The 14,463-nt window shown below is 43.2% G+C and overlaps 1 protein-coding gene across 42 annotated transcripts in view; it reads left to right on the top strand.

Moving 5' to 3' along the window:
* The window catches only part of FBRSL1 (fibrosin like 1), a 560,551-nt gene extending 546,380 nt beyond the window's left edge, over positions 1-14,171 (top strand). For 21 of the 42 annotated variants that reach the window (XM_068910781.1, XM_068910778.1, XM_068910794.1 and 18 more), the window contains 6 exons: positions 848-919; positions 2,237-2,369; positions 6,546-6,629; positions 8,457-8,540; positions 9,567-9,801; positions 11,953-14,171. In XM_068910781.1, coding sequence (XP_068766882.1) covers positions 848-919; positions 2,237-2,369; positions 6,546-6,629; positions 8,457-8,540; positions 9,567-9,801; positions 11,953-13,186 — 1,842 coding nt within the window. In that variant the 3' untranslated portion in view covers positions 13,187-14,171. The remainder of the gene's footprint in view (positions 1-847; positions 920-2,236; positions 2,370-6,545; positions 6,630-8,456; positions 8,541-9,566; positions 9,802-11,952) is intronic. The other 21 variants (XM_068910761.1, XM_068910790.1, XM_068910772.1 and 18 more) reach the window with 2 other exon arrangements.
* Positions 14,172-14,463: the final 292 nt, after the last annotated feature.

Raw genomic sequence — 14,463 nt, 5'->3', positions numbered from 1 at the left:
TTTTCCCCCCCCCAAATACTGTTCATGTGTTTTTGAAATTTAACATGTCCACTAGAAAATTTCAGGCTCGTCCTTTATTTAAAGCAAAATGTCATAGTTAGCTCTTAGCTGCTTCTGATTAATAACATTCAGGTTAAATCCCAACCTTGTTTTGCATCCGTTTGTGTGCATTAATAGTTCACAGTATGAAGCAAGGGTCACGGAAATAAATGGCTATGAGCATGGACAGACATTTGCAAGTAATCAAATTCACTGTGGCTTAGGTCAATATGTGTTTTATTTGTGCTTCTAATATGCCACGAAAACACCTTAAAGTCAGTACCACAACTGAGCTGAAAAACAGTAACCACTCAGTTGCGGCACTGCTTATGCTGGTGATTGCTTGTCCATACCCTTTTCTTCCTCACGTGCAGGTAGTTGTAATAACGCATGTGTGACCTAGCCTGCAGATCCAGTGCAGCGGGGATGAATGAACAGAGTTCTTTTCAGAAACAACTGTTAACCATGAGTTGCTTTCTCTTAAGCGTGTCGTATTATTCTTTGCTGCCGTTCATTCTGGTTTGTGAACGGGGATGCCCACATAAGAACGATCAAGGCAGGGATCTCAGGTCTCCATGAGAGGAGGAAGATACTGCGCATCCCACCTTCTTCCTGTTTGTTTCCTTCTTAATTTAAACATCATCAGTTGCAGCACTGAAAAAAAAAGTTGATCACCTATTGTGCCATTTTGGTAGTCAGCCGTTCTCATTGCTTAACTGTCTGTTCGGCAGTAAGGGAAATGAAACAGTCTTTCTGATTAGATTGTTAACGTATAAATTAATCTGAATTCTTGTGCTTTCCATTACAGAAACCCGGGAAGTGGTGCGCGGTTCATGTACAGATTGCCTGGCAGATCTACCATCACCAGCAAAAGATAAAGGTAACGCAGAGAGTTTATGGAACAAAGCCAAGTCTTTTGGCTTACAGGTTATATTTTAGTGACTAATGAGCAGAAAGCAGTTACTAGTGGTGATTCTCAAGCTTGCCTGTATTGATTAACTAACGCTTTCAATCTTTTAACATTTATTGTAGTAACTGTAAAGTTTTATCTGAGGGCAAAGGAGTTGGGTTGAAGGGTAGCAAAATGAGCAGTAGATATTAAGTATACAGCCAGAAGAAGAAAGGGAGGGGGAGGGTAATTTTGCCCAAAATCCGGCTTTTTTACAAAGCATACATGTTTAATGTCATTTCCCTTCTGTACTAGTACCTCCTGTGGAATATGGAGTATTATCCTATTCAGAATGAAATGACCGATACGGTGAAGAACATTTTACAAAACATAGAGCAGGCGAGTAGAATGATAGTTATTGTGTTAGAGGTTGTTGGGTTTGCTGCATTGCAATGGTGATGGGGGGGCAGAGGGAGGGGATTTAAAACTCAAGAAGTAACAAGATGTAGGGACACTGGGTGCTAGTACAGGCTCGAGGCTCCCTGTGCCAGGCAGAATAGCAGATAACATGACTTCCACAGTGATTTTTTTTTCAGAGCTCCTGCTGTAATTTTTTGTCCCATTAACAAAGAATAAGTATTGTTTAAGTAGGTGCACTGTAATTAGTGTATGTCCCTTTTTTTAGTAAGCAAATGTAACATCTTTAAGCTGTATACTTATTGAGAGACTTGTATGTCTTCAACTTGGGTGCAGTTCCTCAGTCTGACTGTGCTTGCTTCTTTAGTGGCAGGGTAAAAATAGCCTCCGGAGGAGTCTCATAGTCAGTTTTTTTCATTCTTCTCCCCTTGTCTTCATACTGAGCTACAATAGCTGTAGGAAAGGCATAGCCTAGGAAAATCTTTCCAAACTGGAGCTGCAAAACAGATGAGTCCGTCATCCAGCTCTCTAGACTTCTGTCTGCAGCTTTCAGCCTGCAGAATATTTTTGTCAGGCTGAGACTGCTGACTGATCCTGGGGTGCAGTGCACTCAGTGTATCATGTTGCATGCTCCGCTGTGTACGCTGAGGAGCCGCGAGCTCACTTCAGACCTTATTCATGTGGATGAGGCAGGCAGCTGAGAGGCTGCGGAGTGAAATGGCCTTATAGATGCTGTCAGAGCATGACGGTGGTACGTGACCAGAGACACTGCTGTCACTCTCACTAACTCTCCCTGGCAGGACTAAGCAGGAGCGAGCCTGAACTCCCTCTCTTTTGCTCTCATAAAAAAAGAGAAATGTGTAATGAGATTGCTTTTGTATCATTTGACAGCAAATGCAGCTGGATCCCCACAAGCTAGAGATAGGTGGTAAACTCGACCTGTTCAGCAGACCTCCTGCCCCCGGGGTGTTTCCAGGCTTCCATTACCCACAGGATCTCGCCAGGCCTCTGTTTTCAACCACAGGTAAGGGAAGATCATCATTTGTCACAGAAAAGAAAAGTCAATGTATTTAATGTGTCTCTACATCTGTGTAGTTGAAGCAGGCAAAATTGCTACACAGGGATGTGGAAACATGAGGGACTAATCTCAACTGGGCTGTTGGAAGAGATGAGCCACTGGGCTAGGCTCTGTCTGCTGCCTCTGATGCAGGTTCCCCTGATCCTCAGCAGTGTGTCCGTGCAGCTGGTTTTTATGTGCCTGGCTAACAGGCTATGGAGTGATTTTAAAAAGCAATTTTGACAAAAAACTTGGAAGTGTTTCCATTGCACGGGGTTGAAAATGGCACTTTCTTTCTTTCTTTCTTTCCTTTCTATTTGCCGTGTTGTTCTTCTCAGCTCCTCCACTCACCACATTTGTATTTGTTTTCTGAAAATGTGGATTTTTGTAAAATAACAATGTCGACAAATGTTAACAAATAGCAGAGAAAATGTATTTGTGCAAGTTTTGTTTTCTAAATGTAAAATTTCCCTATGTTCCACATCTCTAAGGCTTAAAATGGCGTATTGAATTTAAAAAAAAAAAAAACCTACAGTTTACACCGATCAATTGCTTTCCAATATATCGGAGAAATCATTACAGTTAGCTCAGTTACCAAAATGCAGTAAGTTTCACTGCACTGTTGTGGATGGCTCTGACCAAAGAAGCGTGCAACTCTGACACTCTTGTTTTGGAGGTCACTGCTTGTATTTGCGTTGCTGTTGATGTGCTGAGTGTTGTTTTTGTTCTGTTCCCGGGCCTTAACTTCCTTCTAGACTTTTCCAGATTTTCTTTCTGTGTTTAAGATGCTAAAGCAGCCTTCTGAATGAGCTATGTCAATTGATGTGATAGAATTTAGCTCCTTATGCATGTAATTAATTGGCAGCTAATGTAATTTTCTGTTCTGACTTTACTCTGCTTTTATGATGCATTATTGCATGTTCATGGTCATGCTCAGCCTTGATTCAACCCTGCTGAAATGACTGAGGTTACATAGAAGCGCTGAAAATTTTGTCTCAAACCTGACAGAAAACCAAGAGATTAGAATCAAGCTGAAACGTCAGTGATATCTGAGATTCAAGTGCAGGTATCAGATAGCCTTCAGGAACTCCACTATTGATCCAATCTGTGTTTCAGCCCTTATCAGTGAACGGAAATTCTTAAAACATCAGATGGACGTTTCCACCATATGTAACCAGTACCGATAATACTTGTTTATTGTAGGATGGTGCCCTGTATTTTTGTGTCTGTAAAGGCACTTTGATAGTAGGGGCTCAACATATTCATTGCAGCTGCTTGCTGTCTTTGGTCTGTCCTCTGTCGTGTGGTTTTACTATTGAAGGCTGTATTGGACAGAGTTTGACCATAAGAGTTAGAAACAGTCTGTTGAATCAAAGCACCAGTCTAGTTGGTATCTTGAACTTTTTCTCTTTTAAATATGCAAGCATGATCTGTTTCTCCATTTGTAAAAGCAAGAGGGGAAAGAGTATGGAATAGATTTGTTAAAGAAGGCAAATTAATAGAAAGCTTTGCCTTCACTGGAGATAGATAACCTTATAGCAACTAATCTGTGAGTATATTAATCACGAGAGCCATCACACCGTAAATCTAGGTAGAGTGCTGTCAAAGTGAACAAACATTGCAGCAGTAACATACAGATGAATAAATCTTTTACTCTGCAATATCTGAGGCATTCTTTTCACCTTATCGAACAAGCGTGTAGTTGATGTGAATCATTGGTTCTGCTGCATTGCCTAGTTACTGTGGGAGACATAAGTTATCTTAGGGCCACCTGTCTTCAGGACGGATGTTGAGCTGCCTGGCAGACGCTATATTTAATAACTACCTGACAGCCTGCAATGCTGCTCCTGGCTTTCTCTGGAGGATTTTTTATTATCAGCCTGTGTAGTTGAGTTTGTAAGCCGTCTCCTTTGAAGAAATCTCCCATCCATTATACACCTTCTGAAATCTTAAAGGATTAGAAAGATGACAGTCTCCATCTGTCTTGAAGCATTGGAGCAGTCAGAATGTTTATAGATAACTTGAGGTTTCGTTGCTGTGGTTGCTCTTAAGTTTCCTTAACTCATTTTCTGGCTGCTTAGGTTTGTGGTGCCCAAGTTGGTGAGGGACTCGCAGCTCTCTGCCTCTCGGGCTTTATGGTCTGCTCATGTTCTGGACACATGAGGACATTATACAGCGACCATCTGTTATTGGGCCCTGTCTCCGAGGCAGGGCCAGGCCAGTGCTGACCAGCCTCTCCGTACAACCCTGGCTTGGGCAGAATCCCGCGCATCGCAAAGAGGAGGGAGCGAGCGAGCTGTGTTTGGGCGGCATCTCCTCCTGCGTACATTAATTTCTTCCCTCTGTTCCCTCCGTTTTCACTGTGACCTTTCATAGTGCTACATCTTTCAGATGTCCTGTTTGTACTAGGGCTGATGATTTAGCCTTGCGTACAGAGCCACGTGTGGATTTTCCCTTGCAAATCGTGGCTGCAGAAGCAGCTGCCTCTGCCGTGAGCCCAGCTGAGGGGCCAGAAGCTCCCGCAAGACAAGCGGGAACAGCGAGTGGGACTGGAGCTGGGGGCAGGAACTCGCCACGGCTGGGAGGTGTTCCAGTGGGCCACAAACTGGGAGAGGCAGAAATCCCTGTGGGGAAGGCGACAGGAGAGCTTGAGCACCAGGTGGGGAGGAAAAGAGCGATAATCCTCTTATACTAGAATAAAAAGTTATCACTTGGGAAAACCCTGCTTGGTTAAGCCAGCCCTTGTTCATGCCCGGCATGGCTGCTGCTCTTTGCCAGGGCCTACCTCGTATTCTTCCCAGCTGTAAGGGAGGTTAACTTTTTACCAGCAAAAAACATTTTTAAAGCATGAGAGGAGAAGAGCACTGAAAAGTGACATCCAGAAGCTTTATTTAGGTGCTGGTCTATTTTGCGCATGACTTAGCCTGTCCTCAGGAAAGTGCTGCCTCTGTCGTTGCCTGGTATTACTAGTTTCTAACAAAATGGGACGTTTTGTTTAATGCATGTGTGTGGCAGATCTCGCTTTCTGCAAGGGAAGCAGAAGTTGCAGTTACCTCCAGGCAGCCTCTGAAAGTTACGGTTGTTGTTAATTCTCCTTTGTCTGCAGCAGAAACATTAGCGTGGAGAGGGCCGCAAAAGGACATTTGCATTCCAGACATTTGCAGAGGGCCAGTCTAGTCCGTGTAAGACTGGAGCCACACAAACATTTTGGTGCATATATCCAAAACACAGATCTTCAAAACTGGACTTCAGGTGCATCCTGAAAACGTCTGTACTGATCTTAGTGTGCTATGCCAGGCCCAACCACAGCCAGATTCCTCAACCACACTCTCATCTGCAAGATATATGTGAGTCAGTCTTCCTCCGAATCCTATGTTATCCCTGCTCTTCCTATGATGTGGTTGCAGGCCCATTCAGTCTGGTGTAAGTCTACTCTCAGAGGAAGCAAGATGCTTGTGTTCTGCTCTGGTTTTCCCTGCTGAAGCCCATTGGAGCATGAACCTGGTCGACCCTGAAATACAGGACAGAATAGCTTGTTTCAGCCTGTTCTTTCCGCTTGTCTCAACCTGATACAATTCAGTGTGCTAAGCAGTAATGTTCCTTTCCCACAAGGTCGCATGGCACCACGGCAATGAGCAGTGTCAAGGAAAGAAGTAAAAAAAATGTGAGGGAGTCTGTGGATGCAGAAACAGATGTGAGAGTGTAGATGGCAATCTCATGGGAGAGGCATGATTGGTATTCCCTGTGTGCCTGTAATTAACTCCTCTTTCATAGAGATGCTAATCAGTCACTTCAGAGCACCTTTTGTCTGGGCCCGTAACCTAGAGTGGCCCTTTTTCATGTAAACACAGAGTAATGAATGATAATGTCAGACAAAGAGATTAACTTTCCTGTTATTACAGGTGAGTGGCAACATTCAGTGCAAAGTCTCCTGCCTCCTAGACTTGACAAACTCCTTTAAAGAGCGCTCAGAGAAATCCTAACCTGTAGCTCGCTGAGCTGGTGTTTGGGGTTTTCTCCCACCTGTGCTACGCTTAAATCTGTCCTGTGCCTTTGCATCCGTTCTTGAATTTGCTGGCCAGGACCTTTGTGTATGCAACCAGTCACCTGCCACTGAGCTAACAAGGGACCTTGTTCTCACAGGTGCGACACATCCAGCCACCACCCCCTTTGGTCCTTCACCTCATCACAGCAGTTTCCTGCCTACTAACCACTTGGCAGGTAAGTGTAAGTAAACCCTGCCTTCACCTTTATACCTCCCATCCCTTCCTGGCTCTCTGACTCAGTCCTGCCTGAGGCACTCTAGCTCTAGCAGAGGGAAGGCTTAAACTCTCTCAGGAACCGGAGGCTAACTAGGAAGTCCTCCCACCCACACCACCTTGCCCAGCATGCCCACTGATCTCCAGCTCCCAAGGGGAGGCAGCAGGATTAGGAGATTTCTCTGCTGCCAGGGAAGAGGGTGATGCAGAATGGGCAAGTCTGTTGCCAGTGGGACGCTGCACACGGGCGGAAATCTTAGCTGGAGAGTCCTTCTGTGCTGCTGAATGTGCTCAGGGAAACGGTGGAAATTTATTTCAGAGGTACCATGGCTTAAAATGGGCTCCTCCCATAACCTTTTCCACCTATGTAAGTTCTTGGCTAGGTTCTTTATTTAACATCAGTGACCAGTTCCTGGCAAATAGCTGTTCTGCACATTTTGCCTGTCCTTCTGTTTCCTAATTGGCAGTAAGTAGAGCCTGATTTTCTCAAATTTCCTCCTTTTAAAAGCTCACAAGCAGCTCATTGCCAATTAAAGTTCAAGCTCTGTTGATTAATGTTTTAGTAACACTCATCCAATCAGTAAATGGAATATGCCATGTGACCTAGTAGACTTTTTTCCTGTTGCAAGTACCCACATTTACATCAATTCCTGAACATTCAGTCAAAATTAACTCTATCTCTACAGAGTCACTCAGCCGCCTACTATCAAAGTGGAGAAGCAAGAACAGCTATTTAAAAATAAGTAAATAACCAAATAGCTGTTTCCTTAAAAATCCAAGTTATTTGCACTATTTGCTCTGATATTTTCAATATAAGGATGTCTGTGAGGAAGCAGCGAGTGCCTCATCTCCATGTATTGCTTACATGGCAAGTTAAAGATTTTGAAAGGACAGTCAAAAAGCAGAATGGGAAGTTGTTTATTGATGAGTGGTAGGGGGGAAAAAACTGAGTGTACTGGTATATTTTAACCCATAGCCATCTCTGGAGTGCAGAGACCTGAGTCAGGCTATATCTACTCAGAGTGGAACCTCCTCTGAAGATGAGTGCTTCTAAGAAAAAAAAAAAAAGCAGGACTTTTTGAAGGAAGACAGATGTCAGTAGCCAAGTAGTTGGTTGCTTGACTAGGAAGGCCAAGATTCATCTTCTGCCTCAAAGGATACAAACCTCCCATCTCCTTGTCATAGTACCTAAGACTACACTATCATTTCCTCCACCTAAATGATACACTATCTCATTTTCTCCACCATAAGCTGTAGTGGGAGAAGATTTCAGCACAAACAGGTCCACAAGTCTAGTTGGTGTCAGGATGGATGTCCGTAGCAGTTACCTTAGGACTTTCTTGACCCACCATTATGCGGAGGGCAGAAAGTTGACAAACAATACAAAAACAACAGTGAAACGATGCATTCCCTCAATGCACTGACCAAGGACCCTGCTGAGGTGGTTCTTTCAAGGCAATTGCAATGCTTCTACTATTGCTGCTACTGATAAGGAAAGAGAGTTATAGTTCAGCAGCAGCCACCCTAATTTCAGCTGTTAGACCTTAATTTCTAGCTCCCCTCTGACTGGCATACGAAAGTTTATTACAGCACCTGTTTGCAGAGCGAGCACTGAATCCCTTCTACATTTTAACATGCTGGGAATTTTCTGTGCAAAGAACCTTGCAATGAGAAGGATCAGCTTAAAGTCTGGCCTAATCCTACTTGGATTCAGACCATTAAGAAGGGGAGGGGTGCGTTTCATTCTCCAACATTCTTGGCTAAATGCCTGCTAAATCCCTGTTTGCCTTTCCAGATCCATTTAGCAGGTCAAGCACCTTCAGCGGCCTTGGGAACTTAGGCAGCAATGCCTTTGGAGGATTAGGCAGTCATGCTCTGAGTAAGTACTGGCTGGGTTACTGCAGACAAACATCCCTTCCAGAAAAGCCACATGCTAATATTTACAGCAGCTGGTGGTAGTTTTTAAAGAAGTTTGTTTCCTAACCTCCATTCTCCTATCTGAAAACACTGCACCTAAGATTTCCAGGTCTCTGCGGTGGGAGCTTTTCTGCACGTCACACATATCAATAGCCGTGCTTTGTGTCTCTTCACTGCTGAAGATTGTTACCTTGTGTGTTCCTAGAGGTGCTAGAGCTGCGAGACTCGCTGCGCTCTGCTACCCTACGGGCATGTAAAGTAACACCCTTCAGCAGCAAAGATGCACGGTGGAACAGCTATTGATACTTGCCCTAAATCACTGTGTAGACTTTCTCTGTAACCATTGTCTGAAGTTTAAAATGCCTGTCTAAAATGATTTTACTTGAAAAAACATGTTACCTGTAGGCAAGGCATGCTTGGGAGCCACATGTAAGGGAGCATGCTTTTGCATCTCATGGTGCAACAGGAATCAGTAAAAGATTGATGGGGGAAGATCAAGCGACTGTTCTAAAAAGTCTGCAGCCAAGCTCTGGTTTTTATACACACACATACATACCACCAAATAGTCTGGTTTCTTTAACATAAACATCCATGAATGCTCAGCTGCGGGCAGCTGATTGTTTTAGCTTCGACCCACAACCGATGAAGTTTCTGCCAGTGAGGGGAGCTGAGGAAGAGTATTGTTTTTGTGGTGGAACCCTTGCTGGGGTGGGGGGGACAAGAGAAGCTGGGCGTTTTTAGTCATCACTGAGTTATTCAGATGTGTAGTTAAAGCTTCTTCCGTGAGTAGTCTTAAAAAGAGCTGGTGAATCTTTCAACCAGTGTTGGAGGTATCTCTGTCCACCTGCTAGTAGCTCCCCCACACCATTAGCTCCAAATTAAAGTCTCGAAAGAACAATTCCGGTTGTAATTAGCATTGTGCAAAATTTAAATGGAATTACTTGATTTGTATTATTTTTAACGCTTCCTCCTCCCCCCATTGTTCTAGCTCACAACAACATTTTTACTCACAAAGATGGCCCAAACCTGCAGAATTTTAATAATCCCCACGAGCCATGGAATAGACTCCATCGGACCCCACCGTCCTTCCCAACACCACCACAGTGGCCCAAGCCAACAGATTCGGAGCGAAGCTCCTCAGTGACAAACCACGACAGAGACAGAGAGCGGGAGCCCGAGAAGAGGGATCTTTCGCTGAGTAAAGATGACAGAGACAAAGAGCGGTAAGTGGCATGTGCTTTGAGCAGTTTCTTCTAGCCCTCTTTTTCCTCCGTATATTTTCCAACTTTTCCTTCACCCTTAGTTCTGATATTAAAAGCATCTTCAGAGAGAAACACTGTTTCTCTTTGAAGCAGCAGGTTAGCATTTCCCTCAAATAACCACAAGTATTAGTGACAAAAACAAACCTCTTTGCCTTTTAGAAATTGTCCTCTCTGCGAATATCGTAAGCCAGTCCTTCAGTCCCTGCTAGCAGGCTGATAAAAAGCACCAGGCCAAGGAAATGAGCATGTCACTAAGTTTTGAAGGGTGTACTTGGATGTTCTCAGCAGCCTCCTTCAGGACTGTCATATATTCTGAAACTGTGAAGGTGGTATTGTGATGGGTCTTTTGCAGACAGTCACAGTTCCCATTAATGTACAGATATGCTGATGATTTCAAGTGTTAGCTGGACAATAATGAGGTAAAAATGCAAATGCCTCTGTCTGGATCCGTGTGCATGTATCCACTGATGAACTGGATTTCAAAAATGTTAGCGCAGACAAGCCCGTATTAATGATGGCAGAAGCGTATCACCTGGGCTATAGGTACTTCATTAGCTTCCAGCTATATGATTTTGAAGCTGTAAAGAAGCCCTTTATATTTCAGAATCTGGTCGTCTCCAACAGGGTGCTTCTTTGTAGGCAGAAACAGCCTGCAAGACTTAGATGTGTGTGTTTGACTAGTGATAGGGATTTCATAGTTTGCCTAGAGTGCTTTTAATGAGCTATTTAGACACGAACTATTTAGGCAGTGCCTGTGAACAACAATACATAAAAGTAATAGGCTGAAAATTATCTGCCTTTAAATGTTAAATTGTATGACACCTTTGTACAGATAGTCATTTGGATAGGAAGTTCCCTTGTTGGCTTTAGCTTAATCCATTCGTAAACCTAGCTTACTTTACTCTCAAGAGTGTTCACACAGAGGTTAACATCTCTATTACATACGTATTGATTCAGCTTAAACTGTCCCCAGCATCCCTATTTAGACCTGATTTTAATAAACTATGTCCTTGACCAGCGATCAGGACTCCCATCATAGGGAGAACTCTGGGTTACTAAAAGTAATTGTAAGGGATAAATACTCACAAAACTCCCCAAAACACTTTTGGTTTGCAGCACTGTGGTCTTCTGGCTCACGAAAGGAAACACAGCATAGAACTTGAGCATCAGTGGGTTTCTCAGCTGCATAATGCAGTTCTCTCAATCACACTATCGTACTCTGCATTTAAAGTATCTCTTACTTAAGAGCTTGCAAAGTGCTTTTAACGGGTGAGCGTTATTTTTTCCCCTCTGAAAGAGGTGGGAGTAGCTGAGACTAATTTACTTGCCCACAGATAGATGTGCAGTTAGAAACACAGACCCCGTTTTCATGCCTCTCATTCTAAACAGTTGACGTTGTCATCAAAGCCTTGTTCCTCATAGCAGGCCCCCTTGAAACAAAGGCCAATCAGTCAGCTTCATGGCTTGTTCAGGGATTTTCTTCCTTAATATCTAGCTTAACTGCCAAAACTGACCATAACAAACTCTCCTGCAGCTCTGTAGGAAAATAAGCATTATGTTAACGGCTGCTCGCAGGCTATGAGGCTGTCTCATGAAAGACCTGCATACATTTCCGTCAGCTTCCAGAACCATTCTGTTTTGTGTGTGTGGATCCATGTCACACACAGGCAGCGGTAACTGAAGTCTGCCTGAGGAGAGGAGCCCAGACTGAGAGTGTTATAGCCAAGAAAATCATTGGCAGCAGGAGATATATATATTAAGTACCCGAAAATCATCTTTTTTTAAAAAGTAAGCTCTCTAGACTTCTCCTTGCCCTACATTTCTCAGATAGCTGATCCTTCTCTGAAGGTGAATGTACTGTTCTTTCATATGCATTCCCCAATTTAGTCCCCAAATTTGTGGACATTTATCATTTTTTGTACAGAAGGTAGGTAGGACAGAGGGCATTTCTTAAAAGGCAGGGAGAGCATTTCTTTAGTGTATTTCCACGGCTATAGCTAATGCTAGCAGAGCTTTTCAAATAATTTTCAGAGCAGTCTCTGTTCTGCATATCCAGCATTTCATGTGTGCTTGTTCGTACCAAACAAGAAAGTATTTTCTGTCTTTATACAGAGACCTCATGGATAAAAACAGACATTCAAACAGATCTTCACCGGCATCAGCTCCAGTGACGCATCAGATAAGCAATCTCATTCGCAGCAACAGCCAAACCTCCAGTGATCCCATCAGGCAGGTTAGCCTTGGTGAAAGAGAAAGGTCCAAAGAACCAGAGAGAGAGCACCCTGACCGGCTGAGAGAGCCACCCATAGCAGAACACAAGATTAAAGAGAGCCGTTCCCCGGTGAAGGAAACTCCAAGCCATGATAAGAGACCCTCTGAGGACAACACAAAGCCAGTAATCCAGTCTGTATCCCCATACAGCAAACCTGCACTAAGTGAGAGCTTGAAGCTTACCAATCTAATGAGCAAGGAAATGGAGAGAAAGACAGAGCTTCCCAGTGACCTCCAGAAGATTAAGAATGACATCAAAGTCAAAGAGGAGAGGAAGGAAGACAGTGATGTACTAGTGGTAGGATCTGAACCTTCACAGCACTCCCGATCAGTGGAGCATCCCCCACCACCTACTTTGCATGGATTATCATTGCCTCATTCAATGGCTGCCTCAATGCCTATCTCCATGGGCAGTGTTCACCAGATGAACAACATGAATGTGCTGGACCGCAGCAGAATGATGACCCCACTCATAGGCATGAATCCTTTGTCAGGAAGAGAGAGGCTGCCACACCCTGGATTTTCTTGGGACCCAATGAGGGACCCATTGCGAGATGCCTACCGGAGCTTAGATCTGCACCGTCGAATGGACTTTCAGCTCCGGACGGATCCTATTCATAGGTTCCCGACCACCTCTGGATTTTATGACCATGAGCGTTCTTACAGAGACAGGGAGCCACACGACTATAACCATGAAAACCTTCTTGAAGCCCGCCGAGAGCAGGAGCGGTTGCGGCAAGTGGAGGAAAGAGAGCGCTTGCACTTACGGGAAGAACTTGAGCGTGCCAGAATGCACCACTTGCACTCGTCCCCTATCGAAAGTCACCTGGCACACGTGCCATCCTTCATGCCTCATTTAAGCGGGATGCATTACCCCAGACTGAGTCCATCCACTGCCATGCACAATGGGATTTTAAATAGGAACCCACCAACCGCAGCGCTGAGCGCCCCACCGCCTCTTGTACCAGCGAGCAGCACCAGACCTGCCTCCCCACGCAGGACTACTCCACTCACAAACTCAGAGTCCAGGGACTATTCCCCCTCTAGGAACCCCAAAGAAGTAGAGGCACGATAGTCCCCAACATTGAATTTTAAACTCGCCTGTACATAAAAAAAAAAAAAACCAACAAAAAAAACAAACAGAAAAAAAAACAAAAAACAAACCTTTTACAAAATGCACTGCTGTAAACTTTTTTTTTTTTAATGTAAAATTTGTAGAAGTTAAGCACATTTCCATAAATAATGGGGTCGGGGATGCAGACTTTCCAACAAGAAGGTTGCTGAGAATGGGAATTTAATATATAGGTATTGATTTTTGGTTTTGCTTTTTGTTTCTGTGCTAAAAAAAAATGAGTTAAAAATATCAAGTTTGTACATTTTTTCCCAAATGTGAGAAACATTTTTAATGGATTTGTATTTTTTTTAATTTTGTGCTCTTTATTCACTTAAAAAAGAAGAAATTTTGCTTTTGTTTTTAGTTAAATTTGCATTTAAAAGGCCTCAGATCCTTAAGAAAAAATACCCAGGGTTTCTTAAAAGTATTATTTATGGAAATACTGTAGTTTTACAGTCCACTGTGAGGTTCCCTTCTGAGGCCAATTGATCACTTACCTTGGTACTTTGGAACCGAAGTTACAGATATATATTAAAATATTAATAATAATAATAATGTACAAAACTGTTTGTTTTTTGCCTTATTATATTATGCAGAAATTTAAGAGGAATTTTTTTTGACTTCTTGTTTTAAACAAAAAAAAAACAAAGAAAACAAACTGTAAATATTCTGTTAATATAAATGTACACCAATATTAAATTCTTAACATAGGTAGACTTTATAAAAATGGTTTCTAGAACCACTCTGGTTATTTGTTAACATGGTTACAACTCATACTCTTGTCACAGTCAGAAATTCACACTCAGAAAGCTAAGTACGGCATATATACTTCAACTATGCAAGAACTTGGAGGCAGGTCTTAGTGGATGTTGGGGGGAGGAAGGTTTTAAAAAAAAAAAAAAACACCCAAAAACAACCAACTCGCAACGATGGAGACAGAATGGAAGTGGCATGTGAACAGGAAGAAGGATGCTTGTGTTTAACAAAAAAAATAAATAAAAGAGAGAGACTGAGTTTTTTTGTACAACACAAGGGACAGTTCGTCAAGGAAAGAGAGACACGCTCCTGGAAGGGAATTTTGGTTTCCTACTTTTCAAGCTGGCAAAAGCAGATGGAACTGGCACAGTACCATGCGGCAGACCCTTTCCTTATTTTTTTTCCTTTTTTTTTTCTCTTTTTTTGTGTTGTGGGCAGGATCGCTGGCAAGCAAGGACAATTTTCCGTGGACCCCTTGTGCT

This window comes from Struthio camelus, chromosome 17, assembly GCF_040807025.1.
Source record: "Struthio camelus isolate bStrCam1 chromosome 17, bStrCam1.hap1, whole genome shotgun sequence".
Taxonomy (NCBI): domain Eukaryota; kingdom Metazoa; phylum Chordata; class Aves; order Struthioniformes; family Struthionidae; genus Struthio; species Struthio camelus.
The sequence above is the reverse complement of the archived record's forward strand: the minus strand, read 5'-3'. Positions and strand labels throughout refer to the sequence as shown.